The sequence below is a fragment of the Sylvia atricapilla genome, chromosome 1 (genome assembly GCF_009819655.1).
Source record: "Sylvia atricapilla isolate bSylAtr1 chromosome 1, bSylAtr1.pri, whole genome shotgun sequence".
Lineage (NCBI taxonomy): Eukaryota > Metazoa > Chordata > Aves > Passeriformes > Sylviidae > Sylvia > Sylvia atricapilla.
The window spans coordinates 135,215,544-135,241,209 of NC_089140.1; the positions used below are offsets into that span (position 1 = coordinate 135,215,544).

The window sequence follows — 25,666 nt, forward strand, 5'->3', positions numbered from 1 at the left end:
AAAGCATATTAAGTGCAAGTTGAAGTTTCACATGCAAATGATGTTTGCCATTGTAACTGAGGGAATTCTGAAAGAATCTCCTCGCAAATAGATTATTGACATGGTGCAAAAACAGTCCTCACTAAAATAAATTATTACAGGGATTACAAGTCCCATTTAAAAAGAGGGCATTCAGTGCTGCTGAGTCCTGAACGTTTTGAAGATATAGCTGGTGTAGTTTATTCATGTGCTTTTGGTTTTATCAGTGTTACAGTGAGTTGTTCATGACTTTCTTACAACTTTTCTTGTCACTTTATTGTGTCTGATAGCTTAATCCACAGGAGTTTATTTTGGTCCCTGGACTGCTGTGTCCAGTTGAGTAATGATTGTGTAGTGAGATTTAATGTGAACAATTCTGGTCTTGCATTACTCCTGCACTTGAGCACGACTTTCATGTTGTCAGTGAGAATTTTTCAGATGTGAAGTTCATCTACGGATTTTGGACTTAAGTATTGTAAATGTTACAGTTTTTGTTATTTGTACATTTTTTTGAGAGAAATAGTTCATGTGTTTATAAAAACGACTATCCTTCAGGATTCACTGATCACTGGACCACAGGATGGATTTCTTGTATGCAAAAGTTCTTTTTAAAGTCTTCAAGGTTGTCTAGGTTTTAAAAGCTGGAGTGTCTTTTCTGCAGTGTTATGAAAATTGCCCTGCGTCTTAAGAATTGTCAGAGATTAGTTCAGACATCATGTAACATGCTGCTAAGTACATGTAGTTTTTTTGACTAGAGCTGAGCCATTCTATGTGAAATTGCATTGTAAAGATCTTGGTTCATTGCAAATTAAGTTGATTGTGATGAAAATAGTCTGTTCTTGCTTGAGGCTAAGCATCCCAACTTTGGTCACTTGCTTTTCTCTCTTCTGTTTCTTAGCATCTGGGAGAGATGCGAATATTCCTCTTGGATGTGCTTTAGCAACCTGTTTATCTACAGAAACAAAGAGGGATACTACTAATTGTTACTGATTTGTACTTTCCCTTTGACAAGTGCATTTGATGAGATGGAACAGATAAATAGGCCTCTGCTAGAACCTTAGGTCTGAAGAACAAGTTTCTAAGTTGAGTTGCATAAATAAGTGCCTGGAAGAGGAGGATTCAGTGTGAACCTTTTAACATGACACACACTACTGGTCTGTTTTGACAGCCTATGGACAGTCCTGCCTCCCACTGTCATGAGTCAAGCTGCAAACTTTACAAAGCTATTTGGCCACGTTCATGATATGGTTATGAGTTAGTTTTCTGTGGGGAAGTTGTGACTTGGTCCCTATACCAAACATCTTCTGCTAATCCAGAAAAATCTGCCTGTGATGATTCTTTTTATCCAGCCCAGATGTCTCATGGATTTCAGGAGTTAAAAATTATGCCTGTTCTGCCAGCAGGCTGTACCCAAGCCAGTGGCAAACATTTTCTTTGGATTTCAAAGTTTTATTTTAAAAATAAACACATAGCATTGTATTAGCATAGTTTGTTCCATTGTGAAATATCCATTTATTAAAGAAGTATCACTTAAGCTCTTACTGTCTTTGTTTTTTTTACTGTCTTGTGTCACTGTGGGGCAACTAAATAGAATTCAAGTTTTACTAGTGTTTTAGTAGGTGAGTGTGATTTTCTGGGCAAATAACTATTTCCAAGGCGACATGATTAGTGCTCTGTATGGAAGATACTTCTTAAAATTATCATCTAAGCAACAGAATTTCAGTTTCCATCCTTCTCTTTATCAATGCATTTTATTGCTTGTTGCAAAAATTGGTATTTACTTCTACTCAGAACTGGCCAAGCAGGTAGTTGAATTATGAGCCAAGGCCTTTTTTTTTTTTTTCTTCTATTTCTTCTTCTTCTAGGTTCTGTGAAGAGAATTATAATTCACAATACTATTTTTGGTTCTTTGTATAGTTTTGTCTTCAGGAACTGAGGCGGCAGTTTCCTGGGAGCCACAGAGTTAAACGATTAACTGGAATGCGATTTGAAGCTATGGAAAGGTAAAACCTGAATTTTAAAAAATATAGTTTCTGTCTGAAAAAAATGTTTGCTCTTTCTTAAAAAAGCATTCAGCCATTACAAAATGGCAAAATAATGCTGGGCAGTTTCCTTATAGGAAATAACAGTGTACATGATCATATTAAGATTTTTAGATATCTGTATTGTGTTTTTTCAGGTACTGTGCAGTGTTTCATTTTTGCAATCTTCCCATCAGAGATCACAGATCAGAAGGATCTCTTACTTCACAGCATAGGTCATTATGCAGTAGAACACTGCACAGTTTTTTGGCAAATTCTGTGAGGTGTAAGTTTCATCTCAGGGCAGCATATGAAAATCAGTGCCAGCAGGTTTTTTTGCCTTTTTGTTCTTCTATACTCCTGATTACTGCAGGGTGCAGCTCTATACCCTTGTTTCCTGAGTGTGGGTAAATGAACTTAAAAAGGATTAAATCTATAGAGTTTTTAATAGAAACAAAAAAACATACGGAATAGAATAACAGAACATAAAAATCAGACTGATCCTTTTGAAATATCCTGTAGAAGGGTTATAATATACTAAGTTCAACAGGAATTACTAAAATAATGAACATATTAAAATTTGACAGCTTTCCAAATGAATGGCCTCAGGACTTGAGGATGAACTTTATTGTACACATTTCTACTTGGATACATCTTTGTTGTCAACATTCTGTTCTACAGCACTTGTCTTGGGTGTTAAGAATGACTTCCAGTGCCTTTGAATGATAGAAAATCTGTCCATGCTACATTTTGCTTACAGAGTTGGTGAGTTTGGAGCCTTTGGGCCATCTTGATAAAAGGAATCGGAAATACACCCTAAATGCTTTTCTAAAACCTACTTAGTTAGTATAAGCTTTTCATCCATTACGTTCCTGCAAAATTAGCTTTGAAAATGGTATTTGATATGAAACACTGATAAATGTCGAATGCTTGGATCAACAAGAATGAATAAATGTACTCCATTCACTCCATTCAGGAGCTGTCTCAGGGCAACCAGGTGCTCTATGTTTCATACTTACTATATAAAATGCATGTTTTCGAAGAATATCTATTAAACTTAGCTCTCTTTTCTTCATTTTATATAGGGTAGGAGGACAGAGAGTGACAGCAGTTTTTCTCCCTTCCTGAAACCTATTCAGAAGTACAATAGATCATAATTCAGTTCAGGCTTATGTCACTACATTAAAGATGTTATTGCATGTGAACTCATCTTTGTGGGAGATGACTGCTGCACAAACATCATGTGTGGTTTCAGCAGTGAAGCACTATTGAGCCATAGTTTTCCAAAAGTGCTCAGCAAAGTTCTTAACAAAATGTCTCTGTCACATCCGATCCTTGAGATTAGATAATCAGGGAGCAGAGAAATTAACAAAACCTGAGATTTCCTGTCCATAGGTTATCTCTAGAAGTCAGAGCAGAAAGAGGCTTCAGCTTGAGGTTGTTTTTAACAGGAACCATGTGCAGGTGCTCTGAGCCTTGCTCTGGAGGAGCTCGTCTGTCTCCCCTGACTACAAAAGAAATCTAGAAAGATTTAGGCTGCAGGCATCGTGTTTCACTTCAGTTTATGCAAACTTACTAAGTTCTAAGTGGCTTGTAAGATCTAGGGAGGATCCTGCTTTCCCCAACAGAAAGAGGAAACAGTGAAGAACTTCCCCATATCCTGAGACATCCTTGTAGACAATTGCTAATGAAAAGAATAATATTCTGGAACTTCACCATGTAAAGCTGGGGTTATGGGCAAAAGATTCAGTCTACTAAGATGCATTTGACAAAGCAGCAACTAACAGAGAACACTAATACAGCATTTTACAGCACATCTGCTCAAGTCTGTAGCAGTCACCTTCTACTTGTTTGTGCTTTTGTGCTTCCTTTCACACCATGGTGGCTGGAGTGTACAGCTGAGCTATGGTAATGTCAGCAGTGCTTGAGGAGCCGTGCAAGTATGTAAATGAGTGTCTAAGGTGACGTCTAAGGAATGTGGAGCATCGGAAATCAATCAGCAGTATCTCTGACAAACTACTTGTCAAACTACACATGAAGACACAATGTATGCCCTAGTTCTGTGGCAGTAGCACAACAGCTATTGGTGAAACAGTGCAGTGAAATGTGTTTTGAATTCAATTACTTCATTTGTTGGGGCCATGTACACAGCTGACTGAACACACAGAGCTGTTTCCAAGAAGGTTTGAAGTGCTCATAGCACCTGAAGTAACCTGTTTCAGGCACACTTCAGATAGCAGAATTAATTGATAAACAAATAAAAAAAGTGGAAAATGTTGGAAAATATTTTCTGTAAAGATTTTTGGTGGACTCTTCTGTGGATCGCTCCAGTTCACTGTATGCAGCTGCTTGTACTTTTTAACGTCACAACAAAAGGAACTTTACATGAAGTTTTAAGTTACAGCAGTTATCTGGAATGTTGCTATTTTGGATGGCTTTTCAAATTTTGGAGTTTCTGTTTCTTGGAGATGTGAAAGGAATGTGATGGTTGAACCTATTGGGTTGAGATAAAGAGAGAACAGGCAGGAGAGTGAAATGTTGGGTGTAAAATATCTAAGTTGCTGCTGAAACACTACTTTATGAAGCGATTCCCATGTGTTTTTCTTAATTCATGACAAAAAATACTGCTGTTGATACTTAACACTCTCTCAAAATAATTTTGTATAAAAATAGTTTGCTTCGCATATGTATATTGTATTTCAGTATAAAAAATGCAGGAGGGTAATTAACTTTTGTAAGGGGAATCAAAAAGTCAGAAATTCTGTCTTAGCAGAAATAAATGTGAATGATTTCTTTTACAGGTATGATGATGCTATCCAGTTATATGACAGAATTCTACAAGAAGATTCAACTAATACAGTAAGTTTAAAAGATAATTCTAAACTGCAGTGATGTGTTACATGATATTGTGACTTTATTTTCTGTTTCAGTGTGGAAAAATATGTCTGTATTAATGTATTTGTTTCCTTTAGTCTTCTGCTATAATTACCAATGTTATTATAGCAGTGTTACTCATTTCATGATGGAAAGGTGTGATGGGATATCTTACTTAAACACTGGTTTCGGGAGAAAGATTATAACTAGCAATATTTCCAGAAGTCTTAGTGTTTAGAGTTGAGCCGTTCAACTCCTTCATTTCCCAAAATATTCAGTATTTAAAAGACTAATAGACTCAGAACATGTCTTCTATGTTCCTAATGTGTAATCTTACTTAAGGAATAACTCTTAGTACATTAAGGTAGTGCTTGAATAGCAATTGTTTTGATTTATGTCTGGGACGCTTTACTAGCTCTTGAATCAAAATGCATGAAGCGTGCCAATTGTATAAAACAAAGTCTGAGACAGACTGTACTGTTCTTCTAAGCATTTTTTGAATACTGTTTGCAAAAGCCACTGTGAGCTATTAGCTGCCAAAATAAAAGTCTAGAGAAACTTGAAGCAATATATTTTCATTGGTATTTTTTCCCACAAGGATAAAACTTGAAATATGAAAAAACTATGGAGTTTCAGATTTTTGTATGGCACAGATATTTGCTGGAAAGTCAAAAAATTGTTATTACTCATTGAGCGTATAAGTGATACTTGGTTTTGAGGAAATGTCTATTGGGTAAACTTCTGTGTAAATGTAATACCTGGGCTATTGCAGACATTTTGGCAATCTCACATAAATCTTCCTAGGTGTGTGTTGAACCTCTACCTTTCCTTGATCAGCTTATTTGATGTGGTCTGCTATTCAGGAGGGGAAACTCAGAAACAGGGATAATTGGGATTAACTAGGGTATGCCATAGCTGGATATACTACATCATGTGCCGTCCCTTAAACTAAGTAAACCATTAAAAAAACCCCACAAAACAAATAAAAAAGCAAGCAACAACAGTAAAAAACATCCCAAACCACCAGAAAGTTATTTTCGAGGCAACACATCTGGAAACAATACCAAGTTAAGCACTTGGACAATAGTGGTAGGTTCAAGTCTGTCTGTTAGCAGTGATAATACTCACAGATTTTGTGCAAGGGTAAAAGGAACTATTTCAGTTCTTCACTCTTCTTTTTCATCTCCCTGAAGTAGTAGAAAAGCTTGAGCTCAAGAAGTTTCGAACACAGGATGCATAGGTGTCCACAGTAAATTGTGGATTTTATCAGTGTATGGCCCAAAGAGTTTCAGAGATACTAAGTCTTCAGAGTCATGTTGAGCCAATATGGGACCCATTTGCAGTGAAATCACAGAATGGGTCACCTTGGTGCATTTTGTATGACCTTCCGCTGACAGCAGTGGAAAATGGAGCACCATATTACAGTGACTCTTACGGACCACAGACGTTCGAAGTACACATTTTTGGCAGCTTTACTTTCCAGCTATCTGAGTGATTTGTTGGATGGCTTTACAAAACAAAATTATATATTTAAATAAGTAAAATACAAGAATATTTCTTTATTCTGATTTCCTCTGTTATGAAATCATAAAGATGCATAAACTTTTCATATTTAGAAGCATAAGTTGTAAATACTAGAACAGTTGTGTGGTTGGATTTCATAAGTTCTAATAATTGAATTGGAGAATGTTAAATGCAAAGGAAAGTTCCTTTGTATATAACTAGAATTGGTTGGGTAAGGCTCACATGTCAAGAGTGAAAGTAGAAAGCTTTGATAAATTGTCATGTGTAGATTTCTTTGTGTCATTTACCTGTAAATTATTTCCATGCACACATGTGGCTGCTGTAGAAAAGCAACTGTTGCTGAGTTTGTCTTGGCATTCACCTAACTTTATAGAATTTTTTTCTGGTCTGCTGACACATTGAGTTCCTTATATACATTAAATGTTTTGGCAAATGCTTTAAGTGAAATGTAGACATTTGTTCACACAAACCGTATAAAAATCATACCTTGCATTGACTGATCAAAAAGTAGCATGGAAAAAGATTTCTCAAAAAAAATACTTCTGTTCGACACATAGCACAATTTTCCGTTATAAAAACTAAAGTTTGAACTCAAATTATGTATTGGACATTTACACTTTTGTATGAGATTTTGTTGTTGAAATTAAGATAACAGTAATTACTTAAGATAGATAATTTCTTAGGATAGAATTCAAAATAGTCTTTATTTTTAAAATATGTTTGTCTCTAAGTTTTATCTCACTCTGCACTTTCTGAAAAAGATTACTCATTTGACAATGGAAAAGTGTTAATGTCACCTCAAAGATTTTGTTTCATTTTTCAAAGCATGTAGATGTTGAGTAATAGTATTTTCTATAGACTTGAATGAAATATGACTCTTGTGAAATGCATAACTTGCATACATTTCGGTAGGGTAAAAATTAGAATGTTTTCCACTCTTGTCTATTTTGGTTGTAATGATGGCATGTTAGAAGTCAAGCTGACATTACTCTTATTAAGGCTACATAGTATTTTCTATCACAGGGCTCTTTTTATTAATTAAAATATCATGTCATGTCCAATTGAAAATGTTTATAGTGATGCTGAACAATGATTGATTTGTTTGTGGATCTTCAGATAAAATGCTTATTCTGTTTCTCAGAACAAAATAAAAGAGAGTTATTGGTTTTTTAGTAGTGTTGATAGAAAGGGCTTTTTTGGGTTTTTTTTTTGTTCTCTATGTATTTTATTGACAAATACTTATCCTGCCGTGCTTTGGAAAAAAACCTTTCAGTTAGACAGATAAATATTTTTCGTCAGTCAGGCTCTTGTTGAGGTGGTCTGTTCAGCAGAGCAGAGAAGCTTGTTGATGAGAAAGGAATTTGGGTTCATGAATTCAAGATTGGTGTCTAACCCACTCCAGTGTCATTCTAGTGCATCTGCAGTTTCTCCTGGTTATTCAGCTCAGCCATCAAGAAGATTGCAGAACACTTGATCAGCACCAAGGGAAAACGAGATAGGCACAAAATTCTGCCTTAATTCTAATCCATAGAAATCTAGAGTCTTTATTAGGATAATTCTTCAGCCGTTTTTCTTGCCACTTTTTCAACCAAGCTTTTCATTCAAGACACTCTGTGTGCTTCCTTAGCTTAGGACACGTGGATAGTCTCATTACCATCGTGGGTTTAGTAACAGAATTGTGTGAATGAAGAATTTAGAATTTCCATAGTAGGACGGTGTTCCCCTCAACTCTGTTGTTTATAGGTGTGGGCAGGAGTGAGTGTATGCATATGGTGTCAAGAAGTTCCCTTTCTCTTACTGTTTTGAGATTCTTTTCATAGATGAGCTGGACATATCTCAGAAGAGGCACAGGAGGTGGTTGAAGAACTCTGAGAATTCAGAATGCTAGAAGGACTCAGAGCAAAATCTTAGTACTTAGTATCATGTAAATAGGCAGCACTTATATACCGTGAATATCTTTCATCTCTTTCTGTGCTATACTACCATCTTGACTCTATAGGTAATCTTTCTTTCCCTACCTCCCTGTCTCCACTAAATAAGATGAGGAGGATAATGAGCACTAAATTTGAGCACTGGATGTCTGTGTATCATGTGAACCATGATAATTGCTTAAAACTGCTGCAGTAGCTGTGAATTGATTTTAAACAGAGACCTCCTGTGAAGGTCTTTATACCTTTATACCTTGCAGCTTTATACCTTCATCTACAGGATGCTCTGAGTTGCAGAAGGGAAAACTGTTCACCAAATGAAGCATGTACCAATGGGGAGAGTTTTCTGAGGTGACATGTATGTTTCCTGAAATATATTGGCCATGCTGCCAGGAAAGACCGAACTACACCTAAATATAGGTGTGTTCAGTGGCAGTTTTAAAGGGAATCAAAAAAGATATCTTGGCACTGTCTGACACAGCATAGAGCTGGTGAGAGCTGTGAAGAACAGCAGCTGCTACTTCAGTTAGTTCCCAATGAGACCTGATGGGTAAGTTGGCGCTATATGGTCCTAAAAAATGGGATTTTTGCTTTTGACAGAGCGTCATTTACCATTGCAGGGTTTTTTTGCTTCTTGTTCAGCCATGGTTGGTGAAGTGAGAGAGCAGAGTGCATTCCATTTTTCCCATGTTTTGTGCCTGCAGCACTTCTAAATGTTGATGGAGATTTTGTCTCTTGAAATTATTTGAGAACAGAAGAGCAGCTGTACTGCAATTGTGACAAAAGTCCATTTGACTTTTCCTATGTCTGGCTTTGACTTATTGCAGATACCAGAAGTGTGTAAGAGCAGGGCAATGACAGTATTCTGTGGTCTGTTCTGCCAGTTTCTATTCATTTTCATGTTGCAGTTTTTCTGTGCCAGAAGTCATAACTTTGTTTTTAATGGCTCTTCATAAAATTTCTGCATAGATTTATTTTTAAACTTGCTTAAGTTTGCCATGCATGCATCTACAACATAATTGAGAAATTAAATGTTGTCATTTTTAATGGATTGGGCAAATCTCCTGTTTGTGGATTTTTTTTCTTTTTCCACACCTGCAATCTAACAATTTTATTTAGTGCCTCTGAATTTTTCTGTTACTGTTAGCAGTTGTTTTCACTTTAATACTCATGACTTTAGGGATCTTTTGCACTTTTCTTCCCTCTAAGCTAAGAAGTCCTAATGTGCGGCTGTTCTTGTTGCCATTCTGTGCCTTAAAACTCTGCTGCTGTTCTCCATGTCATTTCTGTGCTTTTTCCTATATTTGGGTGAGAAACGAAAGGACTGAATAGCAGTCAGTATCAAAAGTGAAAGAGCATTCTAGACTGACAAAGTGATGCCACGGATGTATCTCTTCTTGTCTGCTAACTCCAGTATCACATTATTTTCAATTTGGGGTTTTGGGGCAGGGTTTTGCGATTTTTTAAGATGGTTTCTGAACACTGAATCTATGTTTTATAGAACTGTTTATTGCAAGTCCAGCATCTCCCTCTTAACCAGACAAATTCAGACAGGTTTTTTGTGTACATTAAATTAGTATTGTTTGACCCTCTATGCAGCCATTTATGTAGATTAAATTTCACGGGTTGTTTTATTATGCTGGTAAAAGTATTCATGAAGATTCACTACTGTGAATGCTATTGTTTGCTGTTGTCTTTTATTCTTTATACTTAAATAAATCCTTATCAAAATTTAACTTCACATCACTATGAATTCTCTATAAGAGCTCTTATCAAGAGTGCTGAGCAGTACTTTTTAATGCAGGTGATTCTGGGATTCTCAGTGCAGAGAACTCTTTCCTCTATATCTTGATTTATTTATTTAAACATGTAAAGACCTTCCCCTATTGGACTGTGGTAACTTTAGTTTTCTTCAGAGATTTCAGCTTCATGGCGAGGCATCTTTTTGAAATATTTTTTTAAGTAAAGATGACTTTTACATGGATCTTTTAGAGACTCCTTGAGGAACTCCACTAGATAAGGGAAGCCTTACTTTCCTCTGTGTAAACTGTTCTTTCTTTTTGTTGGTATATAACATTTTTCATGTTTGCTGATTCCAGACTTTAGCTTTTCAGCCTGTACAGCTCCTACCAATTTGCTCTATGCTGGTGTTATACTTCATAGGTTGTTTATTGGATACAAAAAGTTATGTTTTGCTTTGATGTTATCTTTAAAGGAGCAGCTTCAACACAGTAGCTCTGTGCCTGCATAGGTTTGCAAGATTTAACTGTCTTGCATGACTGACTTTGAAAAAAGTCTGAATTCTGGTAAGAATATATTCATTATTTTGGTTGTTTTTGATTATGTGCTATTTTTTACATCTGTGTAATTTCTTCCTTATGTCTTAGTTGCAGCTGTTTACACTTCTGTTTTGATTTGCATATTGCAATTCGAAGGAAAATGTTTCAGTGTATGAAACTGTTAGATCAAATGCACATTTCCTAAAATGTTAAAAAGAAAGAAAAAAGTCTTTTTAAGATAAAAAATATTAGGTGTTTGATGCTGTACTAGTTATACAGATAAGAAATTGTTCCTTTCCTAGAGGTCTTAATCCCTGTAAATTCTCCTACTAATACTTTCTTTGCAGCCATGAAATTTAGAACAGTGTTAGATTCTCTCTTGGTATATTTTATTAATGAAATGCAGAAGTTGATAAATGTTGAAGTCCTCACTTCATTTGAGTCTACTTAATTCTAATTAAAAAGAATCATGACAAATGGAGGATTAGTTCTTATACTAGATTGGGAATTACTAGTCTTTTAAAGAAATACCTTAAAAAGGTTCACTCCTTAAAGAATTTGTACATACTGAAGTAGCTTAGGCCATATGATGCTGATTCTTTAAGTATTTCTTTTAAGACACATATATCTTTCCGTTAAGAATTATGGATTTACAGAATTAGCCAGTAACCATTCTAGCGTTTTGCTTTAAACTCTGGAAAATTGAGGAGGAAATCTGTGTCATAGTATCTGCATGGTCAAATTCTGCAGATCTTATTACAGCACTGGGGGTTTTGCCTTTTCCTTTTTACTTAAGGTGGAAGGAGAAAGAAGGTTGAGTCAATTTTTGTATGAGGCTTTTTCTAGAAAGCCTTAATGTTGTGATGTGAAGAATTGAAATGTACCCCTTGAATGTTATTTTTGAAATCTTTGTTAATGTAATTGTTTGAGACTGTTTTAGTAGGCTTTTTAGACTTCAAAATAATTTCAGGTCTCTGTATTTAAAAAAATAAGTTCTCAGGAATATTCTTGGTGGACTTGAAATTAATAATTGAACAGATTTGTACTCTGCATTTTGCAGGTTTTTAGTATCTTGCAATAGATCCCCTAAAAATTTGTATTTTGCGATGTGAGGGTTTTGGTAAAGAGGGCCTTTAACATAGTAAAACGTGAAATTGCCTGGTTTTCTTTTATCAGCTGGTTGTAAGACAGGTAATAAATTGGAAACATGTCATAAATGCTGGTAAAGCTTCTGTAGAATTGGTGTGAGTGTGGCTTTACTTAATAAGTAACTGTTTTTGTATGCTACAGTGGTTGTTAGTGTTGGCAGTGGTTCTGTGCATTTTGTTTAATTTTTACGGAAGTAAAGAAAAAATGATGCTATGAGTGTAAATTGCTGTTAGTTTTTCTTCATCCTCAGGATGCTCAGGAAACTGTGAGCCCAGCTCACACAGCAGCACTTAAGCTGACTCACATAGTGAGCTCAGGGGCTATATAAACGAGAGTAAGAAATAGAAGTTTACAGCACACAAATTGGCCCATGTTCTGATTGTAATGCAGGCCTTTTTGAATATAATTTTTTTGATGTACTGATTACTGAAATTATTGAATGTTATTTTTATTTTAAAAAAACCCTAAAACTTTATGATTCAAAGAAAAACTAGGAATAGGAAGTCAGATAGAAGAGTAGTCTGAATACCATTAAAAGCAATAGTAGTTTCTTTTCATGTCTTTGTTTTTCTACCTGTCATATCATTCCTATGAATCACAGATCTGCTGAATACCTCTGTGCATATCTCTTGGCTTCATTATTTTATTCATGTGATGGAAAAAGTTAGAATCTGCTTTAAAAAAACCTCTGCATCATTGCTGAGTTCTTTCCAGTGCTTTTAAAAAGACTTTCAGAAATTCTGTGCTGTTAGACAACATTTTGTTCTTCCTCAGGATGTTCTTCCACTGTTTTGAGTGGCCGAGCCTCTCTTTTGTAAACTTGGAGTTCTCTGTAAATAAACTTATCTCCCAGCATTTTTGAGGGTGAAGAGAGTGCAGATTCCAAGCCCAGATGCTGCTGTATTTTTGGTGATGAGGAAGGTGGATAAATAAACCGAAATTTTAAAAGTTGTAAAAGTGTAATTTTGAAGAAGTTTCATAGGTCTGGTGCAATAGAGAGATTCTGTCAAAGGTATATGTAATTTAAGTAATTCCTAAGTGCTACCACCAGACTATGTTAATTATGTCTATTGCTTTTGTCCTTGTTATTTGATTGCATTAGATTACATGCTTGCTATAGGTAATCATCAAGTTCTGTCTGTGACTAGAAATAGTTGCAGCTTTTCATTAATTAATGTCTTGATGCACTGGTGATTTATGTTACTTGGGAGTGCTGTGGTTAAGAAATAAAGCAGCCATGGAAAAAATCTCTTTCCAGACTCTTGGAGGACTGACTTGGATGCAGTTGAAGTAGTTGCGTTAGAAATAGAGACAAGAGTGACTTACATAGACTGTTCTTGTTTGCCATTGCAAATTAAGTTGTCATATGAATTGATTGATTTTATATATTTAATAGATTATTTTAGTTCTCAAGGGTTTTCTTTAATCAGGCTGTTGATTTCTTTAAATTTTGAAAATTACCCGGTTGCCTAGTTGTTAATCCAAGAGCTACATTTGAAAAGCTACATATATAAAGTCGATAGTCTGTTACCTGCAAAACCCCTACTGTCCTCCTAGGCTTAATTGCTTGATGCATTCCTGTGGCTGTGCACGCTGTTATCCCCAGTTTCTCGCTTTTCATGTTTCAGGCTCAGTGGGCAGGTCACTGGGCTGTGGATAATGTCAGCTTTGGGTAGTGGGTTAACACTGCCCTGGAGTTCCCACCATAGAAAGGGGTGACCTGCTTTACAAACGCCTTGAGAACCACATAAAATGTGACAGCAAACAATGGTTTTGGTTGAGGGTTTTTTGATTGTTATTTTGTGGTTTTGTTTATTATAGCAGCATGATAAGCATGTGGGAAATTCTTCTCGAATTTAAAGAAAATAAGTTTAATTATACTGTTATCTTTATTTTTAAAATAGCAAAAGTAAAACAGGGAGTGTGTTATTGTTACAGTGATAAATGTGTCAGCAGTTAAAATTTCCAGTTACGGCTTTTAGCCAGATGTCTCTCAGTAAAAACAGAATGATGTATGTAACTTCACAGGTTGCAGTTTGACAAAGAGGCAGTGGAAACCACACTGCTTCTGTTCTGATTTGGCCCCTGATGATGCCTCTCTCTGCCTGTGTCCTTAGTTTAATCAGAAGGGTGAATTTTTTTTTGTTCACTTGAATTGTTTTCACTGAATTTCTATTAGATATGTGGTTGTGAGGGAGATAAAGGGGATGAATTAGAAAGAATGAACTTAGTGTCAAAAGCATTTCTAGCTTTTCTGTTTTGCTGCTTGAACTAATTTATCACTCTCTTGTTTTGGAAGCAATTGATTTGTTCAAATGCGTTAAAGGATAAAAAATTATTTAGGAGAGTAGTTACATGTAACATGCTGTAACCTGAACTCTTGCAGGGTATATGTGACTGTGAACTTAGGGTTCGTCATGAAGAAACTGATTTCAGAGCTTGTGAAATTCAAAGATGAAAATTGTTAAGGATTTTGTTTAGAGTAGTCCTGTCAAGGCTTCTGAAAGGTGATGCCCAGCTGTATAAACTCTTTATAAGATACGAAATAGGATGAGAGCTATGAAGGTGATAAACAGTGGGACTTAATTGCCAGAGAAGTGTGCTTTATATTTTTTATCATTAATATTATCTCATGGAGAAATGGCATACAGAAGGGTGTTGTGTACATGTAGATGTCACAGGCACCACACCGTCTGTTGTCTCACGTCTGACCACAGTGGTTATGGTCACCCAAGAGCACAAGCATTAGAGGCCAGGAAAGAGGCTTATGATGCCATTCCTTTTTTGAGTTATGTTATGCTGGAATTGCATTTGCCTTCCATTTCTGTTCTGATGACTTTGAGGCTGGCTGAGATGTGCTGTTTGCTCCCATCTGGGAAGGTTCCTTTGTTTTGAATCATACCTCAAGTGCGTGTTGATGTTCAGTTGGTTTGAGCATGGTGCTGATAACACCAAGGACACAAGTTTGATCTCTGTATGGACCATTCTTTTGAAGGTTGGACTCGATGAGATCCTTGTGGGTCCCTTCCAGCTCAGTAAGACTGACAACAGCTACAGGCGGGAAAACTCTAACCAGCATCATTCAGAAGCTGGAATACTGGATTAAAGTACAGAATAATCAGCTATTACAGTCCTCTATATCTTTCCTCCTTCTGGTCTCTGACACCTTTTATGAACTCCAAAATTTAAATACATTGTAATTCTTATAACTCATTTCTATATTGTTTAATTAAAATACATTTTCTACCCACATATCAAAATACTACTCAGTTTTTGCCATTTAAATGGCTATTTTGTATTCCCTTTACATTGCAGAGCCTACTTTGTGCTCCAAGAATGATGAGAAACTTGTTTAGGAAAATTGGTACGTATTTAGTATTAGTTAAAGGTGCCGTTCAGCACTCCAGCAAGAATATTTTATAATGGCTGAAAGCCATGCTTTTACAGAGACAACCAAGATGCATCTGTGGGGTTCTCTAGGACTCAAGTCACCATTTCTCCTCTACAGTCATGGAATGACAAGGTGGGGGTTGTTGGAATAGCAGAAGATTAGCATCCCCTGCTGTTTCGTAATTATCAGAATCTGGACAGTCATTTATTTGAATGAAATAATGCATACAGTTTGTGCCTCCAAAGAAAAGCATACATAATGTGATTGTAAGAAGAGGTTTTCAGTCTCTCAGTGGGATGTCATAGGGTATGTTTATAAACTTCAACCTAGCAGTGTCTCTGCAGTGGAATTCCACTGGTATTGAGATAATAATTTGCACAGTCAAATTGCTTTCCTTACAAAAACCCAGGGAATTATGAAGCCTAATCCTTTATTAATGTCAACCCATAGGCAGCAAGAAAGCGTAAGATTGCCATTCGAAAAGCCCAGGGGAAAAATCTCGAGGCCATCCGAGAGCTGAATGAGTATCTGGAACAGTGAGTGTCTTACAAGAATACGGATTGTGTTTTGCTATTCTGATAAATCTTTTTAATTAAAGTGGAATTTGCATTAATTTACGCTTTTGCTTCAGTGCTTGTCATTTACAGAATCCCTTGCACATTCTTTCTTTTTTCTTTTTTCCCTCTCTTGTATTCTCTATACAGATTTGTTGGTGACCAAGAAGCTTGGCATGAACTTGCAGAACTTTACATCAATGAACATGAGTAAGTTGTTTGCTAAGTCCATATAAAAACTGTTGATTTGAAACCCATTCTGTGTAAGTCAAAAACCTTAGTGATTTTTTTAAGGACTAGTGTTACGAAGTATGCAGTCTTGTTTCCAACATACTAGGCTTCAACTGGAAATCATTATCAAGCTTATTTGGCTACCAAATACTTCAAGAAGGCATTTGTTTTTCAAACAAGAGGAGTTTACTTAATTACCTCTATGTTTCAGTAGTTTTTAAAAACCTGATGTTTAAAAGGAGTGGTTTGAGTGCAGCAGAGAACAGTACTTATTTCCCATCACTTCTTGTTCAAGTTATGTATTTTACTTATTAGAGATGTTAAATTCTTTACTTCTAAAATCAATTCATCACTCCTAGAACTTGTAGTAAGCTTTAAAAAAAAAACCCACAAAGCAAAACATGGATTCAGAGTTGGAGGCATTTGGTCGCCTGGGTACAAAACCCAAAGCGATCAAGAATGCTGAATGTTGTAGTAACTTGCTTATTGGATATTTAATGTTTTTGTTAGCTTTTTTTATTGCTGTAGTGACAGGAGGAAATCCCAGTGTGAGAGGATTAGCTCAAAGCCTTAGTGCAAGTTTTCTAATATCACAGCATTAATTCAAACCTCCACCCAAAGGCGTATCTTTTTTTTCCCCTCTTTCTTTGGTTCTTCAACCCAGCCTGAATTATATCACATTGTTTCCTTCTTTCCTTTTCAGAGGGTGATAAAAGAATCAAATTGTCAAGAAATAGCCATTCTCACTGTGAGGAAAAAATTCTTCCCCAGTCACCTCTCCTTGCACACCATTCTCAAAGAAAATAGTTATTAAACTCTTTTAAATGATGACTTCAGGAATAAACTAGAATTTTGATACCCAGATTTCCATTTCTTTGGGGAAATCTACCAGCCACTTATCCAAGAAAATAGCTACTAAAAAAATTGGCTAGGAAGACATTTAAGCTTGTCAAATCTGTCAGTACAAAAGTGAATGATAGAGTGGTGCAAACATATGTATTCCGTTATTGGGTTTTTTTCTGTAATCTTTTATTATTAAATTGTACAATAAAACTCAAGAAAGAAATTGCTTTTGCTTGTATTTGTTTTGGTCTCTAATTCCAATAAAAAGCAATATGTAGAATTTCAGTTCATCGAAAGAATTCACTTCCTCACTATACTTCCATGAGCATCATTATTGTTATTTTGATAATAGGGAAAAATTGGCCAAAGGCAACTAAAAGTTAAGTTTTAAAAAAGAAGACAATTCATCAGCTTATATGTTTTATCAGGGTCACAAGTCACAGGACTTGTGAAATCACCACGCTCTCACTGTTGTTCATAAACGCACATTGATGTACAGGGTTTACACAGTCCTCAGTTTACCCTGTTCTGCGATGAGGACTCTGGCTTCTGCTTTTGGAGACTGAGGTGGCTGCCCTTTTATCTGCAGATTAATAAAGGATATAGATACATGACTATCATGACATGCACTGGAGAAAACCACAAATTTATTTATTTTAGGATACAAGATTTTACTGATAATATGGTTTAATATGGTCTCATAATTGCTAAATTGCTTTTACTGTGATATTAAATCTACCTACACTGTCATTATAAGCCTTGTATTTCTGAATTTTGGAATCGTGTCACATAAACTATGCAATAGCGCTATCACGTATCTCTAGACAATGCAAATTCTGCAGACAGTTCTATTATTTGAAAGATTACAAAGCTAAGATTGTTCTCAATAAACTTGTATTTTGAGCTTGACTTAATTCTTTCTGAAAGGTTTCACTAAAAAACCTCAAGGACTAGCCTTTTCAAATGGTAAGGATTTGCCTGTTTGGAGAGGTCTGATGCTATTTTCATACATAGATTTGAGCTGTTAAATTTTAAGACTGTTCGTAGTATGTTTTTTTAATCTCAGTTCTGTGATTGACTGTTGGTAGGTAAAGCTAGTTGACAGTGTAAACGCTGTGATCAGTAGCTGCATTTGTGAATCCTCAGGTAGCTGAATTTTCTTAAAAATAAATATTTTGTAGTCTCAGTTCCGTGTCTTAGAGTAGCTATTATCTATTTCTACTCATCACTCTTGCTGATAAGAAATGGCAAGAAATCTGTTAATAAGAGATTAGTTTATTAAATGTTTTTCATGAGCTGTTCCATTTATACCTAGACCATTAGATTTTGTGTATTTTTCCCCTCTCTATGATGTAAAAATAGTAACCTGGTTCTAAACATAATTTTAAAATTAAACATTTTTTATTAATTGTGAATTGTGATTTTATGAGGGAAAAGTAAGACTTTTATTGTGCTGTAAAAAAACTGAAGCAGATCTATGTACTCGTGTTTCATTTTATCACTGTTTTTTGTATTCCTTCAGCTATGCAAAGGCAGCCTTCTGCTTAGAGGAGCTTATGATGACTAATCCACACAACCACTTATATTGTCAACAGTATGCTGAGGTAGGTATTTCAGAAAAATCAGTTGTTTGATTACATTTTCTGGTTTTATGTTGCAAAAGTGGTGAAAATGGTTTCTTTAATTTTTCCCTAGGAGATTTAAAAGAGTTCACAGAGAATGCTAATATCTCATAGAACTGAAAATGTTCTGAAAACTGGTTTCTTACTTAGTGACTCAGTCACAGTGTGACTAAGCTATGTATAAGAGGGCAGGAATTGTTGAAGATAAAAGCTAATTTTAAATGAACTCTTCTTGTTGAAATTTTTATGCACTTTTCAAATTAAGTGTGTGAGAAGTTAAACTTTTCAACAACAGTTCTGCCCAGGAGGTTATATAGCCTGTTACTGTGGACTCAGATCTTGGAAACCAGATTTTGCCTGAAGGAGCACTAGTGGAAGAGAGGTAAAAACTAGAGGTAAAGTTAGGTTAGCTTTAGCTTAAGGTTTTGGCCATTTGAATTAATCCTTTTTTCCAAATTATATTTTTTTCCTAAATTTTACTGTTAACTGCTTAGAATGGGTTTAATTTGTTTAGTTAACATGGATAAAATTGACATTAAAACTTGAAAGCCTAAGTAGCTTTCTCATAGAAAGACTTCAAAGCATATCTTCTAGTATTTATCCCTCTTTTTGTTGATGTAATATCTGGAAAAATGAGTAGAAAAACAATGGAGTAATCCTCTAAACTTTGTGTGCTATTTTGAATACATAATGAAAGGCATTGTGTAGTTTTGTGAACTGTTTTCATGCATGCTGTGGGAACATAGTGTCAGTATGGATTTCTAGTACTCAGAATTTAGATTTAAAGTTTGTGTTGTTTTTCATAAGGGTAAGTCCAAGGTTTCAAGTATTTATACGTGAAAAATAATCACTTTTTAATTTTGTAGCAGTGCATTAATTAAATTTATGCTGTTTTTTTTTTTTTTTTTCTCCTATAGTTAAGTGTTTTTAAATACATATATTGCGAAGAACTTGGATTTCTCCCAGGCCAGTATTTGGCCTTTCATAGGCATCACCTGATTTGAAATATCATGTGAAACAAACTTGGAGCGAATTTTTGTAATGTCATTGCTTCAAAGTGAATGCCTGAGGTATGAATGACATGCAAGTTTCAGGTGCTTACCATTTTTACAGGTTAAATACACTCAGGGAGGGCTTGAAAACCTTGAGCTGTCAAGAAAGTATTTTGCACAAGCACTGAAGCTTAACAACAGAAATATGAGAGCTCTATTTGGACTTTACATGGTAAGCATGATTGTAGATTTTCCATGTTATCATTCTGAATATGTTCATATATGTATATTATCCTTTGCCATTTGCTGTTTTGTTTTTTCCCCCTGATTTTTAACTTAAAAGCTCAGATTATTAACACTGTTTTAAAATATGGACTATTTTACATACATTTGGAATATGGATAATTTTGTGCTAGTAACTACTCCTTACTGAAGTGCTCTTAACCTCTCAGTCTTGTCTGTATTTTCAAAAGAACTAGAGTTATTAAATCCTATGAAAAAGGATTTAAAGATGTGCTCATTTCTAGAGGGTGATGAACTGCTAAAAAGCACCAGCACAGTAACTGTGATTCCTTGCATAGTCGATTTATTTATATACATAAAAAAAACCCTCTCTTTGATTATTAAGTAATAATTCTTAAGTAATTTGATTCTTAAGTAATAATTCTTTAAGTAAAATTAAAAAATTTTTCCCTTTCAGGTGAGAGTGGGCGTGTTTTATGTAGAGTCTTACCTGCTTTTAAAATGTGTTTTCTGATGCTACAGGGAAAAATGTTTTTAATGGCAGTTTGGACATACAAGTGATGTGTTTTATGTTGTCCGTGGGGACAGATTTAATGTGGAAAACTAATTCCTAACTCTCACTTTAGGAAAAGCAAATTGGATTAGCTGATCACATCCAGGTTTGGTTCTTAACTCGGTACAGAACTGAACTGTAGTCTAATGTAGCTTTAAAGAGAAAAAACAATTGTTTAAAAAGTCTAGCTAATTCTTACCAGGATGCTGTTTGGCAGTAATTTTTTTTTGAGGGGGGGGAGGGGTGGGGGGGTGGTGTTTTGGTTTTGTTTTTGGTTGGGGTTGGGGGGGGGTTGTTTGTTTGTTTGGTTTGGTTTGGTTTGGTTTTTTTGTCCTACTATCACTGCACGTGGGGCTTTGACTGTAAGGATGCTGAAAGTTCTCAGTTTATTTCATGCGCATAAATTTTATAATCACTCTGGGGTTTGTTTTTATTTTACTGTATTCCTAGTCTGCCAGTCATATTGCTTCCAATCCAAAAGCAAGTGCAAAAATGAAAAAAGATAATATGAAATATGCCAGCTGGGCAGCAAACCAAATAAACAGAGCATACCAGGTTAGTACTTCATTGCTTTATGATATTCTTAACATGTTCTGTCGTTGTTTTCTGCAGTTTTATCCACTGCTGTTCAAAAGGTTAAATATGACATGTAAATCAGCATGGGTTTTTTACATTCTTCTTCTGTTTGATTTCCTGGAAACTTCAATTAATATAAGGTTGATACTTTACTGTTATTAATTACTGTCATTTACTTAATAGCTTTAAACAGATTTTTCTTACTAACATTAACTGATGTATTTTTGATATATTCCAGCTTAGAGATATTTTACATTTCTCCTAATTGGCCCTGTAGCTTCTTACTGTACAGTGAAGAGCATTGTATCCCTGGGGACATAATGAAGCATTTTATACTTACATGCCTGAAGTTTATTTCTCTTCTGCTCTTTAAATTGCTCTGCTTTTCATTAATAAACCATTTACCTGCTCGTGATGGTAAGGTGTGTGTGAATTAACTACTTCTGTCTGGTGTTTTGTGAATAACCAGGGCTTCTTTTAACTTGAAGTATGCCTGACATTCCTATAAGCAGAGCATAGCTGAAAAACTCAAGTTTTGAAGGATTAAAACCAAACAAAACCCCAAAAACCCCCAAGAAACAACAATCTCCACACAAAAACAGAAACAAAGAAAAAAAAGGCAACACAAAGCCCCTAACACAAATCCAACCAAAATAACCAAACACTTAGAAAAAACTGTCAAAGAATGAAATACACCATGGAGTCATAATTGACAGAACATAACTTGTTTTAAAAGATACGTGAAATGTTAGTAAAAACCAGAATTCCATGTTTTACATCTTAGTAAAATGAACTGCTTTGATTGGAGTGGATTAGCACATGTTTTAAGTAAATACTGTGATTGGAGTTCAAAGTACTGGTAGAGACTTGTTAGCACTTCTGGGATGCACTTTCAGGGTGCAGCAGGGTGGAAATTTAAAACCGGTGTTGGCTATGACTGTGGAATGGCCCAGAAGACCTGGAAATAGGCATCTCCTGGTTCTCAACATAATGGATATTTAATTGTGACAGTTTCTAGTTTACTGATTCACATTCAGATAAAGCAGACCTGTTTGTTTTGTTGGTTTTTTCCATTTCTTTCTTTTCTCTCCACATAGCTTTCTGTTTACATCATAATGTCTCTAATAAAACATGAATTTTATTGGGAGTGGTGTGATGCTGGGGGCATTTTTAAGTGGAGAGGGTTTAGGGGTTTTGTTGTTGTTGGTTTTTTTGGTGTTTTTTTTTTTTCCTTTTAGTTTGAAATTTTTATTACTATTTCTGTGGAATTCTTCTGGATCCTACATTAAGCACTTTTGGTTGATGCTTACCAGAACAGGCCATGTTAACACAACTAACATACATACATATATAGAGATATATATATGTGTGTGTGTATATAGCCCACTTTAGCTGCTCTTGTTAGCTGTTTGGGATATAAGGTGAAGAATTGTGTGTGATTAGAATCTTAGGGGATATTCAGCTCTTGAGAAAATGAAAGTGTTCAAACTCAAGCCATGATGGGGCAAATAAATGGGGTAAATACCCCTATTCCTCTTCCCAGAAGAACCGCAAGAAGCTTCAGTGAGCACAGCTGGGCAGGGCATTCCCAGCCCAACCCTCCTGACCTTGTTACAGGGCTGCAGAAGTGTTTGGCTACTCCAGTCTCTGTGTCAGAGACTCAGAACATCCAGCCGGTGGTGTTAGGTGATGCAGGGGGTGGCAGTTCCCCCTGTGAGTCAATGTTGATTGGTTGCTCTCTTGGTGAGCTGAGCAGTTGGAATTCTGTCACCATTTGGACCTGAGGATGAAACCTTGGTCGCTTGTGCCAGGGAAAGCCCTTACAGTGTTTCTGCCTTAGTGGGAGGGTATGTCTAGACAGGTTTTAAGCTGGATATTTATATGATCTCAATAAATCCTCCCCACTTTCCATGCATGATCCACCTGTAAAGTGCAGTAAGAGCCTTAAAAGCTTTTTGGGTTTGACATTGACTTGTTTTATTGGTTGGACATTCTCGTACTGCTCAATGAAATTGTTCTGGTGGTCATGTTCTAGAGAACAAGGTGAATTTAGAATCCTGATTTGGATGTCCATACAATTTATATGTATTTTCAACTTTGAATTCCAAGCTATTAATGCAAAAAGTTACTTTTGAGCAATTGCCTTGCAGTGAAATCTTTCCCCATTTCCAGTTTGGATTTGAACTTAAATTACCAGCAGTTTACTCAGCAGTTTTGGAAAACTGCCTTTATTTTTTCAAGTGACTGCCTGTAGTTACTTTTTAATTATTTAATTATTTTTTAAAAAATTATTTTATATGCAATTAACATGAAATATTTTTACTGGTCCCCCTCTTCCACTCTATCCTGTCATTCAAGCAATGTGCTTCGGCACTTGATTTTTGCTTTTCCTGTGCATTCATCTATGAAATCAGAAGAACAGTTTAGTTTATTGTCATCTATGGAAGGCAGTGTTTGAGTATAGAAAGAAAATCTTATTTCAGCAATATTGGTTAGACTGCAACTCTGTCTTTACAGGAAAACATCGTGATAAAGAATAGTTAAAAAAATTTCTGAAATGCACAGATATTTGACACTACAGCTAGTTAATATACTTATTTTGATGTTACATATGTAACCATCTGTGCTGATTAGTACTTCTCATCTGTGTCTAATCTAGGAGAAATGTGAACTTCTTCAGGAAGACAGAAAGGTTTTGTAGCTAGGGCTGCTGTAGGGAGCTGGAATTCCTGGCTGCTAACATCCTTTGGAAAAAAAAAAAAACAGTCATTATGCTCGAGGCTTCTTAAATTTAATTGACTGGGTGGAAAAAGGACCCAAATAAAAATTAATTTTTTATTTCAGAAGTTAGTGAAGTACTCCTTAGTCAAAGAATTAGTTTTATTATTATTACAAGCTTACTTTTGCCCTATGACTGGAAAACTGGATCATTCCATATGTGCAGACCCTGAGAAGAACTTCTGTCTGTTCTAACTGTGGGGACAGGAGTCACAGTTACTTCAACACCGAAACCAAATAAGGCTACCTGGAGCTCTTCAATTAGGTAATTGATTTAGCATGTCCTCTGGTAGAAGCATTTCAGCAGAGGCAGGCGAGTTTGATTAATGCTCACAAAAATCTTTAATGTGATTCTGCTCATAGTAATTTTCCAGATACATGCTTCTTGGGTATATTGCTAAACTCTTCTGTGTTAGCAGTCTACATGTTATTTATGGCTGGGGAGTGGTGATTTTGTTACTAACCATTTGGGAAGCAGAAAATTAAATCATGATTTAAGAAATGGATTCCAGCTCAATCAGTTAAATTGCTGTGTAATGGCTGAATAGACAAAATAATTGTTCGTCAGGGCAAATTTGAAGTGATTACATTTCCAAGTGTGCTTCTGGTTGTTATGACGCAGAGTTTGGTTTTATTTGTTCAGCTTAAGCTACATGTCAGTATCATGAAGGCAACCACTCTTGAAATTAGCAAGTAGCATTTTTTAAAACTAATGTCATATGTCAATTTTGCTTCCAGTGTCCATGACAAGAATAAGTAAATTTTTTCTTATTTTGAAGTTTTTCTCTGCGTGCTTCCTGTGTATCTTGCCAAATGTGTTTTTTGACCACAGTATATTTAGGTTTCTGTGCTTTTTATTTAAATTTCTGGATGCTTTGAGTTTGAAAGAATTTTTCAGTTGAAACTTTTGACTTGTGTTTTTTAAACTTGTTTGGTTTTGTGAAAAGATTTGGAATTTCCAAGTGCCTGTTTAGTGTGAACAAAGAGAGAGTATTTTATTCAATCAGATACAAGCAAAAGTTGCTGCTTTCACCTTGGAATGTGTTAAGAAATCTTGTATTTTCTTCTGAAATTGACTATTGCCTGTCACTATGGAAACTGCACAACCTGAAGAATGGATTTATATATACTACTAGAATCAAAACCCGGTACACCAGTTAATCATGTGGAAATATAAAACATGAAAATATAGTGTGTTCAGTACATCTTGAAGCTGTAAAGTGTTGTTGCAGTAACAGAATTTCTCCTAACTGTTTGATTTGAAATAGCTTATCATTTACTGTGCCAAAACTGTTCTTTAAAAAACTCAGTACTGATTGGGAATCGCAATGCTAGATTGTAGCCTGGGGGTCAAAAGCAGGTTAACAGGTCCTGCAACTTGTTGCTGGTGTGATATTACCTGAGTTTGATGACTTAATCTTTCTTAACAGGTCATGAAGAGTTTGCTAAATTAAGTTAATTACAAGAAAGCAGGGACACATTATAAATCAAGGACTAACTACACGAGACACCAGTATTATTTGAAATAAAAAACTTCAAATTGAAAATTTATTGAGTGTTTAGATGTTAACATTTAAGTAGAGAATAAGCTATTTTACTAGAACCAAGTTTTAGTTACTGTAGTTTCTTTATCACCCCTCCCAACCCGAAATGCAAAACTTTTTAGTGCAGGTGTATTAAAAATGGTTAGGAGTTTCATTTGACTAAAGACCAACCTGCTCAATGAATCCCCTCTGTTAGATATGACTGATGAGTGATGGGGATTGTCAGTATCACTAGAAAAACTTTTTCGAGTTCAACACGAGGTGGTCAGCATTTCCTGTCCCTTTACCCCTTCCTGTCTAAAGTCATTACTATTATTTATTAAGTTGTATCTTTCTTTTTTATCAAGATAGACTTTATTTCAAATGTTCTCTGAAATGGCTGTTTTAATAATAGGCTACAATCAAGTACAGTGTCATCTGTCATAGTTACTTTGAACCATAAAATACAATTATGTGTTGTCTGGATTATTTTATAGTGAATTTTAAAAAGTAGAATTTTTTGTCTTTCTTTAAAGAAAGTATTTTTCTTTACTTCATAGAAGAAGG

The 25,666-nt window shown here is 35.4% G+C and overlaps 1 protein-coding gene across 1 annotated transcript in view; it reads left to right on the forward strand.

Moving 5' to 3' along the window:
• Positions 1-25,666, forward strand: part of EMC2 (ER membrane protein complex subunit 2) — a 35,629-nt gene that overhangs the window by 9,430 nt on the left and 533 nt on the right. Inside the window, exons 4-10 of the mRNA XM_066334857.1 lie at positions 1,936-2,021; positions 4,841-4,898; positions 15,635-15,720; positions 15,889-15,948; positions 18,335-18,416; positions 19,548-19,658; positions 20,673-20,777. Of these exons, the coding sequence (XP_066190954.1) occupies positions 1,936-2,021; positions 4,841-4,898; positions 15,635-15,720; positions 15,889-15,948; positions 18,335-18,416; positions 19,548-19,658; positions 20,673-20,777 (588 nt within the window). The remainder of the gene's footprint in view (positions 1-1,935; positions 2,022-4,840; positions 4,899-15,634; positions 15,721-15,888; positions 15,949-18,334; positions 18,417-19,547; positions 19,659-20,672; positions 20,778-25,666) is intronic.